This window comes from Triticum dicoccoides, chromosome 7B (assembly GCF_002162155.2).
Source record: "Triticum dicoccoides isolate Atlit2015 ecotype Zavitan chromosome 7B, WEW_v2.0, whole genome shotgun sequence".
In the NCBI taxonomy this organism is placed as follows: domain Eukaryota; kingdom Viridiplantae; phylum Streptophyta; class Magnoliopsida; order Poales; family Poaceae; genus Triticum; species Triticum dicoccoides.
In genome coordinates this window covers 293,505,137-293,518,396 of record NC_041393.1, presented here as the reverse complement: position 1 = coordinate 293,518,396, position 13,260 = coordinate 293,505,137, and the positions used below count along the sequence as shown (strand labels likewise).

Genomic DNA, 13,260 nt, shown 5'->3' with positions numbered 1-13,260 from the left:
GTGTGAACCTCTGGATGACTTTGTGGCTGTGGTGGTTTGCTTTATTTATAAAGCGGGAGAAAGCCTTTTTCGGTGAAAAGACTACTCCACCAAAGGCAAAAAAGCCCATCCCGAAGCAAACTAGAGGCAAGGTTAAGGCGAATGAAGGCCCAAAATGCTATAAATGCGGTGAAGAGGGACACATATCCAGCGGTTGCCCATTGAGGAAATTTTTTCAAGAAAATGCAAAAGCTTTGCGTTTCTTTGCATTGAAAAGTGAGAAGTTCAGTTACAAACGTCCGCCATTGAGGAAATTTGTTACACAACTATCCATGATGGTGAAGGAAATGAGGAAGAATACGAATCTGAGGATATAGATGGACAGGATGTCTGTCAAGAAGGTGGAGAGGTGGTATGTGTGATTCAGCGTCTCCTATGTTCCACATCACAACCTGATGACACACAACGGAAGAAAATATTTGAGAGCAAATGCACGATGAATGGCAAGGTATGCAAATTAGTGATTGATAGTTGTAGCTGCAAGAATCTTATCTCCCAGAAGTTGGTGAACCATTTAAAGCTTGAGACTCATGATCATCCAAACCCCTACACTATTGGGTGGATCAAGAAAGGAGTGAATACGAGGATCACCAAACAATGCAACCTGCCACTTTCTTTGGTCAAGCATTATCTCTCAAATGTGTTGTCTGATGTAGTTGATATGGATGCCAGTCATGTCCTTCTAGGAAGACCTTGGCAATTTGATGTGGATACTACACACAAGGGCAAGGAAAATTCTTAGTCTTTCATTTGGAACAAGAGAAAGATCATTATTCTACCAAACAAAACAGTGACCATCAATCCTTGAAGCATTGTAGAAATCAAAAGCATGTTGATCGCATGCTGGCAAGATGGGCAACATATCTGGAGAGCTTTAATTATCTCATCATGCATAAATCTGGAACAACTAATGGAGTGGCAGATGCTTTGAGTCGGCATGCATGCCTCTTGATTTCTTTTGAGTCTGAACTTCTAGGCATGGATCAAATAAAGGGGTTGTTTGAGGGTGACGAAGACTATGGCCATGTTTGGGTGAAGCACACAAGGGGCTAGCTGTTAGGTGATGACTATTTGGCGCAAGATGGCTATCTCTTCAAAAATGATCATTTGTGCATGCCAACAAGTTCTCTACGTTAGAGAGCTCCATTCAAGTGATATCTTAGTGGCTATGTTGGACGCGACAAGACTATCGCTAACATGGAGGCTTGTTACTTTTGGCCACAACTAAAGAGAGGTGCTGGAAAGTTTATTCAGCGGTGCCCCATATGTCAAACCTGCAAAGGACAAGTTCAGAACACAGGGTTACACATGCCTTTGCCTGTTCCTGTTGCTCCATGGGAGGATATCTCTATGGACTTCATCTTGGGCTTGCCAAGAACAAGACGAGGGAGTGATGTTTGTGTTTGTGGTCGTAGACAGATTCTCTAAGATGGCTCATTTCATCCGATGTCACGAGACAATGGATGTTCATCATGTGGCAAACCTATTCTTTCGAGAAGTGGTCAAACTTCATGGAGTTCCAAGGTCCATCGCCTCAGAACGTGGTAGCAAGTTTCTTGCTGCATTTTCGCTCACTTCGTGGAAGCAATTCAACACTAATTAAAAATTTCCAGCACTGCCCATCCACAAACAGATGGACAAACTTAAGTGTTGAACAAATTTTTGGGTAATCTGATCAGTTGCATTTGTGGAGAAAGAAAGGGGCAATGGGATTTGGCTTTATCTCTTGCAGAGTTGTCCTACAATAAAGCATAGATCCACAGGAAGGAGTCCTTTTTCCATTGTCTGCACTAAAGTTCCAACACAGGTGGTGGACCTTGTGAAGCTACCATCAGGGAAAACTCAAAATCAGCATTGTTCTTTGTTGATAATTACACTGAGTTATTTGAAGAGATTCATAGTGTTTTGGAAGCACAAAATCAGAAATATAAACAACTTGCTGACTGTAAAAAGAGACCAAAATCATTCCAAGTTGGGGAGGTGATGGTCTACCTCCAAAAAGAGAGGCTGCCTTTAGGTGTTAAAGGGAAGCTTAGGCAGCGAAAGTATGGGCCCTTCTCTATTACGAGGAAGATAAATGATAATGCTTATGTGATAGATCTTCCAAGCGACATGGGTATATCTAACACTTTCAATGTTGCGGGCTTGACTCTCTACAACCCAGAAGAAGCGCCCTATGAAGATAACTCGAGGTCGAGTTCCAAACAACCAAAGGAGAATGATGAGGAACAATAGATGAGGAAAATTAAAACAAAATCATATATCAAATCTATCTGGCTGCTTCTACGTGGTAGTATATATACTACTTTATCATTTTTAGTATGTTAATGTACAATCTAAAATACTCCAAAATGAGGTACATGAAAAATTTGCAAGTGAGCCCATAGTCTTTACTATATTTGTGAAATATGTACACATTTGTACGTAAAAAGGAGTATGCAAAAAATATGATGCATAGACGAATTTAGGTATATACTCCCCGCTCCTCATATACCACATAGATGAATTGGTTATACCTCTTTATCGTTTTTAATATACTTCATTAACAATTACTAGATACCCCAGAATGAGTTTGATGGAAAGTTACATTTGAGACCATATATTTTATTTTATTTACAAGTAAATTGCATTTTTGTACGTAAAAAATGTATACAGTACATATTGAGGGCTTCGATGATATTTATTCATGAAACTTGTATTGAGGTACATTAGAATAATTAATAAGGTATATTGAGAATGATAAAGAGGTATAATATTTGTTTAAGATGTATATTTGTACGTGGGGGTACATACTTAATAGAGATAAGGTGCATCCATAACAGTATGAAGTGCAATTTTATTCCCTCTACCCTGGTACTTGGTGTTTATTGCTACAAAACAGGTGCAGTGTGAAACAAGTGACAATCTACCAGTAGAGTGCAATTTATACTCTCCAGGGAATCACCATTATAAATTAAAAATGATTTCAATGGTAAAGTAAGTACAAAAGAGCTCATAGAAATCAATTGCTTATGTTTTTTAATGAGTTCTCCAAAGGAAACAGAAAATTACCTCAACCTAAGTGTGTCCAAGAAACATACCATATACCACATCTAACATATGATTACTGTCCATTGGAAGAAAGCTCACGAAGAGAAGCATATATGTGTAAACTGGATCCATCCTCTCTTTCTCCACTAGATCTTAAAATACATCTAATGAGACATGTAGTTTATATGCTAAAAGGAATCTCATGTACAGACCAGGGCATCTAATTATCTGCACAACAGTTTATTGTAGAAATTTGATAATCGGACTTATAACTTCGAAATCCCAAGGACATTGATATTTAATATAATCAGTAATGTATTTCCAGTAACATCTCAGAACATATAAAAGGAAAAGAACTTCATCAATACTGAAGAACATTGCTTTAGTTGGGGTTTGCAAAACAATGAAAAACATAATAGCAATCCAGAAGTGCATTCTATAACAAACACCTTGTCAATGGAAGCTAGCTCAGGCGCATCAACCAATACTCCAGTTTCTTGAAAACTTCGGTCTTTAGGCATATTATTTCTGCCATGTAGCGAGTAAATATATCATATAACATATGGACATTCTACACAATATGTAAAATAAGCATATATCAAGTATTCCCTCCATGTGGAAATAAGCATATATCAGGTATTCTAGAAATAAGTGACCACGTCACTTATTTCCGAACGGAGAGAGTAGCAGATACGACTGGACATTCCTGCTTACTTTGCTATGTCAAGCTCAGTCATGCAGTCGCTCAACATGGCATGCCTGCCAAATTTGTTGACATGTATTAATGTTAGTTGCAAATCCATATCTGTAACATAAGGTGAGAGAATTATCACCAAAACTGAAGGTTGACATACCCCTTAGATAGGAATCGTGCTGCCTTTACATTTAAGGGGTTCTCAAGCCATGAGCTATACTTTATAAAACTAGTCAACCAATAAGTGCAGACATTTAGCACCCTTGATATCAGTTCTCTTTTAGGCATTTCTTCTCTGCCTTCAGTATCAACTATTGGCGTTGGCACATCTTCATAGTAAAATGGAAGCCACTCAAGCTCTTCACAAACAACCTGAAGACAAGAAAGTCATATTAACCGTTTGAAAAGCGAATTAGCATCAGAGCTCACTCTGTTGCATGCATACTTACCTCCACATACAACTGATAAGAACTAATCGAGGACAACTGTGGATAATATAGGACGCTCCCACCAATAAGGTACCTGGATGACCATAAGCTGATAAGTTAAACACTAATTTTTTTTGGAGAAAATGCAAAGCTTGCTTCTCGATGCATCGATAGAAAGAAAGATTTACAATCATACAAGTCTAAAAGTAGACCGAAACAATTGAGCACATAAGACAAGACTAAAACAAAAAACATTACACCACCAAACAAATCCCGGCCTAGATGCCATCCACACAAGCAAACACGACGCAAACTCCATGACAGGAAGCGAGTTTCCAACTCTGAGGAGACACAAAGTTGGGGTCGCTCCCGCTCTGGAGCAGACAGATGGCGCCGCAGACCGCCGGCCTCACACGGCCGCCGGCACCGCTAGTTTTCAAAGCTGCACCACCACACATCACCACATCCCCCATCTGTTGCAGCATGTGCCAGCATCCGTAAATCGAAACCCGTCGAGTGCCCCCATGCGACCAAAACGCCACAGCATGGGATCCTCCAGGGTCCACTACCCATGCCACCCACGGTAGCCGCATTGGCATGTTGCGAGCGTACCTGGATCTACCAGATAGAGCCAAAGTGTACTCCACCGCGCAAGCCAACCTAGGGTCAGACCTCCAAGAACAATGCCTCCATGAAAATGGTGACATCTTCAATGCCGCGTCGTCAACCCGGCAAGCCCGATCTAGGTTTTCACCCGGACACTGGACCAAGAGGGACGGACATGGACTTGGGCTCCTCGACGATGCCAACAAGGAGGTGACGGACCCTGAGAACGCCCTCAGCGGCAGCACCGACAAAGGTCTTGTAGGGCTTTCGCTTGAAGCACCAAACCACAACTCACGCCTCGGCTACAACCAAACGAAGACACAACAGCAAGAACCTAGCACCGCCTACAACCATGCCAATTTGTTAGCATGGATGGCCCACCACCCCGCCAACAGAGGCCAGCCCACGTTATGCATCAGGATCAGCATGGACCAACCATGATTCCGCCTACAAAAGGAGCCAGCCTGTGGCCCAGAGGGCCCGTGCATCAGCCGACCGAGATCTGCAGCAAGATGCTCAGATCTGCGATATGAAGCCAACGCACCTAGCAACACCCACAGCCGCATCAAGCCAAGCTCCACGCCGACCGCAAGGGAGGCGGAAAGCTAGTTGCACGAATCCAGGCACTACTGGACAAGGTACCAACCGACGCCATGCCGCCAACCACCGCGTCAGGGCACCAGCCGACGTCAGCCTCCCGGCGGATGCCGGGCCACCCACACACAGCAAGCCAAGCCAGCCAGCACGCCAAGCACACCTCTGATACCACCAACGCCATTGTCTCGTCTGCTGCCGAACAAACCAGTGTTAGACCTTTCAGCCTGAGCATTGATAGATGTGGATGACACTAGGAGAGTTGGGACAATTTTCGTTGGTTTATTTCTCACACAATGCCATACCAACCTGAGGGGTTGGGGATACATATTTATAGGCTGCTAGCCAGCCAAGGCATATGCTAAGATGCTGCTAAGATGCCAGTCTAAGATGCTAACTGACAGTCCTTGATGGTCAAGAACAGAACTCTATCCTAACAGCCAGTCCTTGATGGTCCAGGACTTTATCCTCCTAACTGCCACAAGGACCATGTGCTGCAGCCCCACAAGGACCCTAGTACACAGACTTATCCATCATTCTCCCCCTAAGTCTTGTACGTCGTCTTGTGGGAGAGTTGAATCATCCCAATCCTGGAGCAAAGTTCGAGGAACTTGACCCTCCCAAGGGGCTTGGTGAGCAGGTCTGCGAGCTGATCCTTGGTGTTGATGTAGCTCGCCTCGATGCTCCCTTCTTCCACACAGCTGCGGATGAAGTGATACCTCAGTCGGATGTGCTTGCTCCGTTCGTGGAACACGGGGTTCTTTGCCAGGGCCAGGGCGGACTTGCTGTCCACCAGGAGCTGCACCGTTCTGGTGTCTTGAACGAGAAGATCATCAAGCAGTCGAGCAAGCCAGAGCGCCTGAGTACAGGCGGTGGAGGCCGCTATGTACTCAGCCTCACAGCTGGACAGGGCCACCACCTGCTGCTTGACTGATTGCCAGCTCACGAGACACTTGCCGAGGAAGAGGAGGATCCCGCTCGTGCTCTTGCTGGTGTCGATGTCGCCGACGTGGTCGCTGTCGCTGTACCCGACGAAGTGTGCCGCCCCAGGGCACCTAGGGTAATGGAGGCCGTGGTCGAGGGTCCCTGCTATGTAGCGGACGATCCTCTTCACTGCCTGCTGGTGTTCCGACGTTGGTCGCTCCATGAACCGACTGACATAGCCGACGGAGAATGCCAAGTCCGGCCGTGTGTGAGTGAGGTAGCGAAGGCTCCCCACAAGGCGTCGGTACTGCGTAGCATCCACTTCCTCCGTCGTGCTGTCGCGACTTAGTTTCAGCCTCTCCTCCATCGGAGTGAGAGCTGGATGGCAGTCGGTGAGCCCAGCTAGCTCAACGATGCGCTTGGCGTAGGCGGACTGTCGAAGCGCGATCCCGGAGTGGTCCTGGTGCACCTCAATCCCTAGATAGAAGGAGAGGAGCCCCAGGTCACTCATCTGGAACGTGGCCTTCATGTCTTCCTTGAACGCCGCCACCTCTGCATCTTTGGTGCCGGTGATCACCAGGTCGTCAACGTAGACGCCCACTAGCAGGGCATTTCCTCCACTCCCCCGTCGGTAGACGGCAGCCTCATGCGGGCTCTGCTCGAAACCCATCTTCTTCAGCGTGGAGTCCAGCTTGGCGTTCCACGCCCTGGGTGCCTGCCGCAGGCCATAGAGAGCCTTGTGCAGGCGGAGCACCTTGCCCTCCTGGCCGGGAATCGTAAACCTAGACTTCCTCCTTCAAGTCGCCGTTGAGGAATGCCGACTTAACGTCCATGTGGTGGACACGCCAGCCCTCCTAGGCAGCCAGCGCAAGGAGAAGTCGCACGGACTCCATCCGTGCCACGGGAGCGAAAGCGTCGTCGAAGTCGACTCCTTCCTGCTGCAAGAAGCCTCGGGCCACCAAACGAGCCTTGTGCTTGATGATGGCGCCGGCTCCATCCCTCTTCAGCTTGAACACCCACTTAAGGGTGATTGCGCGGTGACCTCGAGGGAGATCAGCAAGCTCCCAGGTGCGGTTTTGCTCGACCGCATCCATCTCCAACTTCATCGCGGCGCGCCATGCCGCGTCTCTCTCGGCCTCTGCAAAGGACCGTGGTTCGCCGTCTTCACACACGAGCTGTAGCTGCCCCTCCAGGTCACGTGGCACCAGTCCTGGCACCGGCTGGTCGCTGAGCACATTATCCATCGTACGGTACCGCAACGGTTCGCCTCCATACCATGCGTCGACCCGCTCCTCGTCGTGAGTGAGCGGGGAAGCGAACTTCATCGGGTTGTGCTCTGCGTGAGCTGGTGCTGATGAAGACGAGCCCGGAGTGGCGACCGCCGGGGCTGGAGTATGCGGCGTCGCCGGTTGTGGTGTCGTCGGTGTAGCAGGCGCCGGAGTCGATGTAGTTTTGGGGGCCGGGGTAGACGTGCCCGGTGAAGAGGAGCTGCTTGCTCCCCCAGCTTCCTTGAAGTGAGCGTACTCGACAATGAAGTCGTCATACGTCGGCGTCGAGCCGTCGTCCACCGCCTTGTCCCATTGCCACCCTCGCCCTTCGTTGAACACGACGTCTCGCGCTGTGCGCACACGTTGTGTCTTTGGGTCGAGGATGCGGTAGGCCTTTGAGCCCTCCGCGTAGCCGATGAAGACTCCCGGAGTGCTCCTGTCGTCGAGCTTGCCGATGTGGCCGAGCTCCTTGGCGAACGCAAGGCAGCCAAAGACCCGCAAATGAGAGACCGCCGGCTTCCGCCCATGCCAGGCCTCATACGGAGTTCTGCCGTCGAGTGCCTTAGTAGGAGAGCGGTTGAGGATGTAGACGGCCGTTAGCACCGCCTCTCCCCAGAAGACAGCCGGCATCCCTCTCTGCTTGAGGAGAGCCCGAGCCATCCCCACAACCGTCTGGTTGCGCCGCTCGACGACGCCGTTTTGCTGCGGGCTGTACGGCGCGGAGTAGTGGCGCTGGATGCCCTCATCGGCGCAGTACGACGCGAATTCAGCCGCCGTGAACTCGCCGCCGTTGTCAGTGCGCAACACGCGCAATTTGCGGCCGCTCTCCGCCTCCACACCAACCTGCGCGCGCCTGATGGCGTCCGCCGCTTCTCCCTTACTGCCGAGGATCATCACCCACATGTAGCGGGAGAGATCGTCGACGAGCAGCAGGAAGTAGCGTCGACCTCCTGGTGTGGCTGGCGTCACTGGGCCGCACAGGTCTCCGTGCACGAGCTCCAGCTTCTCCTTAGCCCGAAAACTCGCCTGTTGGGGAAAGGGGAGTCGTCTCTGCTTTGTCAGTACGCAGATGTCGCAGAACTGCTCCACATGGTCGAGGCATGGCAGGCCTCGCACCATCTCCTTGGCACTTAGACGCTTCAGGGCCTCAAAGTGAATGTGCCCAAAGCGCTCATGCCACTGCCACGCCTCGTCGTCTCGACGGACAGCGAGACAGACCGGGTGTGCCACCTGCACATCAAGGACGTAGAGTCGATTTTCACCTCTGGGCACCTTGGCGAGAAGGCGACGCTGGCGATCCCAGATGCGTAGGACCCCATGCTCAATCAGCACGCGTGAGCCGTTCTCATCCAGCTGTCCCAAGCTGATGATGGAATTCCTTAGCGCGGGGATGTAGTAGACACCGGTGAGCAGCCGGTGCTCTCCCATCTTGGTGGTGAAGATGACGGAGCCGACGCCCTTTATCTCCACAGCGGAGGCATCCCCGAACTTGACGGAGCCTCGCGCATCGGAGTCGAGCTCGGCGAAGAATTCCCTTCGACCGGTCATGTGGTGGGTGGCGCCGGTGTCGAGGCACCACCCCGTAGCCTTGTCCTTCCCGGAGCCATCGCCGAGAAGAGCATGTGCTTTTGGCTCATCGAGGTGGATGAAAGCCTTTGCGACTGGAGTCGCCGAGGGTAGCTCAATGCTTGCATGCGCCATGAACAGAGCCGTCTCCTCCTCCTTCGCCTGTGCGACGTGAGCCTGGCCTTGTCGTGGTTGCCGACACTCATTGGCCCAATGGCCAAACCGGCCACAGTTGTGGCAACTGTTGTCTTGTGCCGGCCTAGGCTTGCCAGCGGCGCCGTCCTTGGCGCCTCCGCGGGCGTCACCTTCGGCACGTCCTTGTGCCCTGCCCGGGGGGCCTCTTCGCGCCTTACGCTGCTTGCCACGCTTGCGGCCGCCCGTCGAGGAGGAAGGCTCCCCCTTCTTCTTGTCACCAAGGCTGGGATCCCACTGCTCCCGAGTTAGGAGCAGCTTCCCGCCGGTGGTGACGGGCCCCGAGGGGGGCTGTGGCTCGTCGGTGTCGACGACCTTGAGTCGACCTATCGCCTCCTCGATCGTCATCGTGGAGAGGTCCAGCAACGACTCGATCGAGCGAGCCATCTGCTTGTACTTCTCGGGAATGCACCGAAAAAGCTTCTCGACAGCTCTCTCCTCGGTGTAGGTGGCATCGCCAAACTTCACCATCTTCTGCAGCAGAGTGTTGAGACGGAGAGCAAAGTCATCAACGTCCTCACCTGGCTTGAAGCCCAGGTTCTCCCACTCCTTACGAAGTGCCTGCAGGGTGGACTTGCGAGCACGGTCGCTGCCGATGCGTGCTGCGGCGATGGCGTCCCAAGCCTCCTTGGCAGTCCGCTTGTTGGAAAGCGAGAACTGCATCTCGGGCGGGACTGCGGCGATGAGGGTGTCCAGCGCCCGTCGATCCTCTAGGTGGTCGACGTTGCTGTCCTGGACTGCCTCCCACATGCGCCGCACCTGGAGCCTGACCTTCATGATCCCGGCCCACTCGACGTAGTTGGTTTTAGTGAGGGTAGGCCACCCAACACTGGAACCAACATCCCTGACCACAGTCCGGACCTCGTAGAGGCCGCGGTCCTGGTCGTTGCAGCCGCCGTCGCGGTGCGCGCCTCCACCTGGAGCGCGGGCGTGCTCGGCTGCCCACTGCGCCGTCCGCTCCTGCGCCACTTTGGCGCGATCTGCGTCGGCGCCGTCGTCCGCAGGCGCGGAGCTGCTGGAGCTGCCGGGGCTGCCGCGGAGTGCCTTGGCATCCGCCGTAGCCTCACGGGCTGCTTCTGCTGCTGCTGCTGCTTCTACCTCCGCCCTGGCTGCTTCTACCTCCGCTCTGGCTGCTGCCAGCTCCGCTGCAGCCAGCCTCGACACTCTTGCCGCCGCAGCAGCCGCTGCTACAGCCGCTCGCTCACGCTCCTCTGCCACGGCGCGCTCGGCCTCTTGCCGGCGCCGCATGCTCGAGGTAGCCGTGTGCTGAGAGCGACCTGCAGACATGGCTCGCTGCAGGGGGGCTGTTGCGTGAAGAGGAGGCTGATGAAGACGAGCTGCTGCTCGACAGTCTGGAGGGAGGAAGGTAACCAGAGGCAGACGGAGCAGCTGCTGCTACCGACTTGGGCTGCTCACAGGAAATGCTCAGGGTGCAGGTTAACGAGGCTCTGATACCACTTGTTAGACCTTTCAGCCTGAGCATTGATAGATGTGGATGACACTAGGAGAGTTGGGACAATTTTCGTTGGTTTATTTCTCACACAATGCCATACCAACCTGAGGGGTTGGGGATACATATTTATAGGCTGCTAGCCAGCCAAGGCATATGCTAAGATGCTGCTAAGATGCCAGTCTAAGATGCTAACTGACAGTCCTTGATGGTCAAGAACAGAACTCTATCCTAACAGCCAGTCCTTGATGGTCCAGGACTTTATCCTCCTAACTGCCACAAGGACCATGTGCTGCAGCCCCACAAGGACCCTAGTACACAGACTTATCCATCAACCAGCGCAGCCAACCAGACCAGCCAGCACTGCTCGCCCCAATGGCCGCAAACAACCCTCAACGAACGACCCATAAAGCATACCCAGGCGTCACAGTGGCACCACCATCCGGTTTCTGTGCAGACATGGCAGGGAGCAACACTACCGCAAGAAGCGGTCTTGCAACCCCTAGGAAAGATGAGTGGCCATACCAGCATCTAGGGCGCACCGGCCAGCACAAAGGGATGGACAGATCTGGCAGCAGCGCGCCAGCCCAACAGGCCACCACATGCCAGCCATCAGAAGCAGTTCAAGGTGCCTTGCACTGGTAGACCGCCACGAGGGCGTCGTTGCCGAACACCACAGCGCAACCACCGTGTGCTCAGCCCAGATCCAAGGCGATACAAGTGCGAGAGAGGAGGACAGGAGCTGCCGGTCGTCGAGCCACCTAACACAGCTAGCTATGCCAGCCACGAATCGCTGCCCCGACGACTGATAGCCACCTCAAACTGAATTTGGATCACCGGAAACGGAGCTCCATGGACTGCACTCAGGCTGCAGCATGTCAACCTCCAAGGATGAGGGGCCGCGAGAGAAGGGGCAGGGAGGGAGGGAGGAGTAGACCGAGGAGCCCCGCCATGCCACCGGCTGACCGGCGGCAACAAGGAGGGAGGTGCTGGAGAGGCCATTTAGCGGCAGTGGAATTCGCTAGAGCGGTTCACTTCCTACCTGATTTTGGTCAAGACTACAGCTTATGTAGTACTCCCTCTGTAAAATTCACGTCTATCGCACCTTACAGAGGGAGTAAAACTCAATTTCACTGAGAGAAGATTATCTAAAATTCACATCTATCGCACCTTACAATACTATTGATAGAATCATTTGAGTCTGTATGACTTTTGGAAGACAGGTATACTTGTGTACTTCTGCCTAAAGCAATGAAAAAACCAAATACCGCTAGGTCCTTTTCCAAAACCTGCAGCAAGAAATAAACAAATTGGGTTAGATCAAATCAGAGAGGATTTTAAAACTAGAAATGAAGTATTGTTGGGTTCCAACCTCAATAGTTTCACTTGTAGTCAGTCTTGACCATATCTTTTCACGATCAAGAGCCCTTAGTAATTGTTTCTGAACCAGATCAATCCAAAATGATATCTCAAGTCCATGATCATTAGCAAACTTAGGAACAGCAGCACGAGGACCAAAATTGCACAAGAATTCTCTCTGAAGACCAATATCTTTCGTCAAGGTATACGCTTTACTTATAGGAACGAATTCAAGAAGCATATCCATGAATCGGCCAATAATATCAGGGACCATGGAGAAAAACTGCTGACAAGAAACTTTTGCTGATCCTAGCTTCGTAATAGCAGCAAGACAGAACAGACCAAGCACAAGCAAAGAAAGGTCACTTTCACTAGTATCCATTGGCTTGCCTTCGCTGCATCTAAGAACATACAAAACAAACATATATGTGAGCCACATATTACGCATTGTACAGTAAACATATTACATGAAAAGAAATTGATAAAACATACATTGCTGTTGCAGAATTAAATCGTCGATCATTTTCAAAAGTGTTCACAAATGTCCTCACCACCAATGGATTTTGATTAGATGAATACCACTGATATAGTGAAGGTTCCCTTTTAGCCAATTCATTCTGTATAACACCATCTAGAGAGCTGAGAAGGCGGGATAAACTGCAACCAAATATACATCGGTTACGCGAATTTATTATCGAATCCATTGTCAAATTAACCCTGAGCTAACAAAGCACAAATACAGCCTTTCTAAACAAAATACAAATACAGCCTCACATGGTAAACCTTGGCAGTTTATTTCTTCATGAATCATGATAGATCAATTGATGAAGCAACTTTGTTAGGAAAGAGTCCAGTCAGTTTAGAGATCGTATTGAGCTTGAATAGATTTACCAACTTGTTGGTCAATTCTTGTCTACTATACAAAAGGGCCAACCCCTCTCAATAAAGAAAATAAGAATATTGTCATTTACTTTTATCTACTTTTCAGTAATTACGGTTATGTCAGTAGCAGGTCCTTCCACGAGTACTATCTAAAGATAGAAAAGCAGTTTTTTGCTACAAGATATTTAATGCTCACACACGTATGAAACATATGTAGGAATTGAATCA

At 50.3% G+C, this 13,260-nt stretch overlaps 1 protein-coding gene across 3 annotated transcripts in view; it reads right to left on the bottom strand.

Annotated features, from left to right (window-relative positions):
• Positions 1-13,260, bottom strand: part of LOC119336761 — a 50,635-nt gene that overhangs the window by 23,786 nt on the left and 13,589 nt on the right. For all 3 annotated transcript variants that reach the window (XM_037608836.1, XM_037608838.1, XM_037608837.1), the window contains 7 exons: positions 12,643-12,807; positions 12,164-12,551; positions 11,962-12,080; positions 4,213-4,285; positions 3,924-4,135; positions 3,784-3,828; positions 3,519-3,597 (listed from right to left, as the gene is read on the bottom strand). In XM_037608836.1, the coding sequence (XP_037464733.1) occupies positions 3,519-3,597; positions 3,784-3,828; positions 3,924-4,135; positions 4,213-4,285; positions 11,962-12,080; positions 12,164-12,551; positions 12,643-12,807 (1,081 nt within the window). The remainder of the gene's footprint in view (positions 1-3,518; positions 3,598-3,783; positions 3,829-3,923; positions 4,136-4,212; positions 4,286-11,961; positions 12,081-12,163; positions 12,552-12,642; positions 12,808-13,260) is intronic.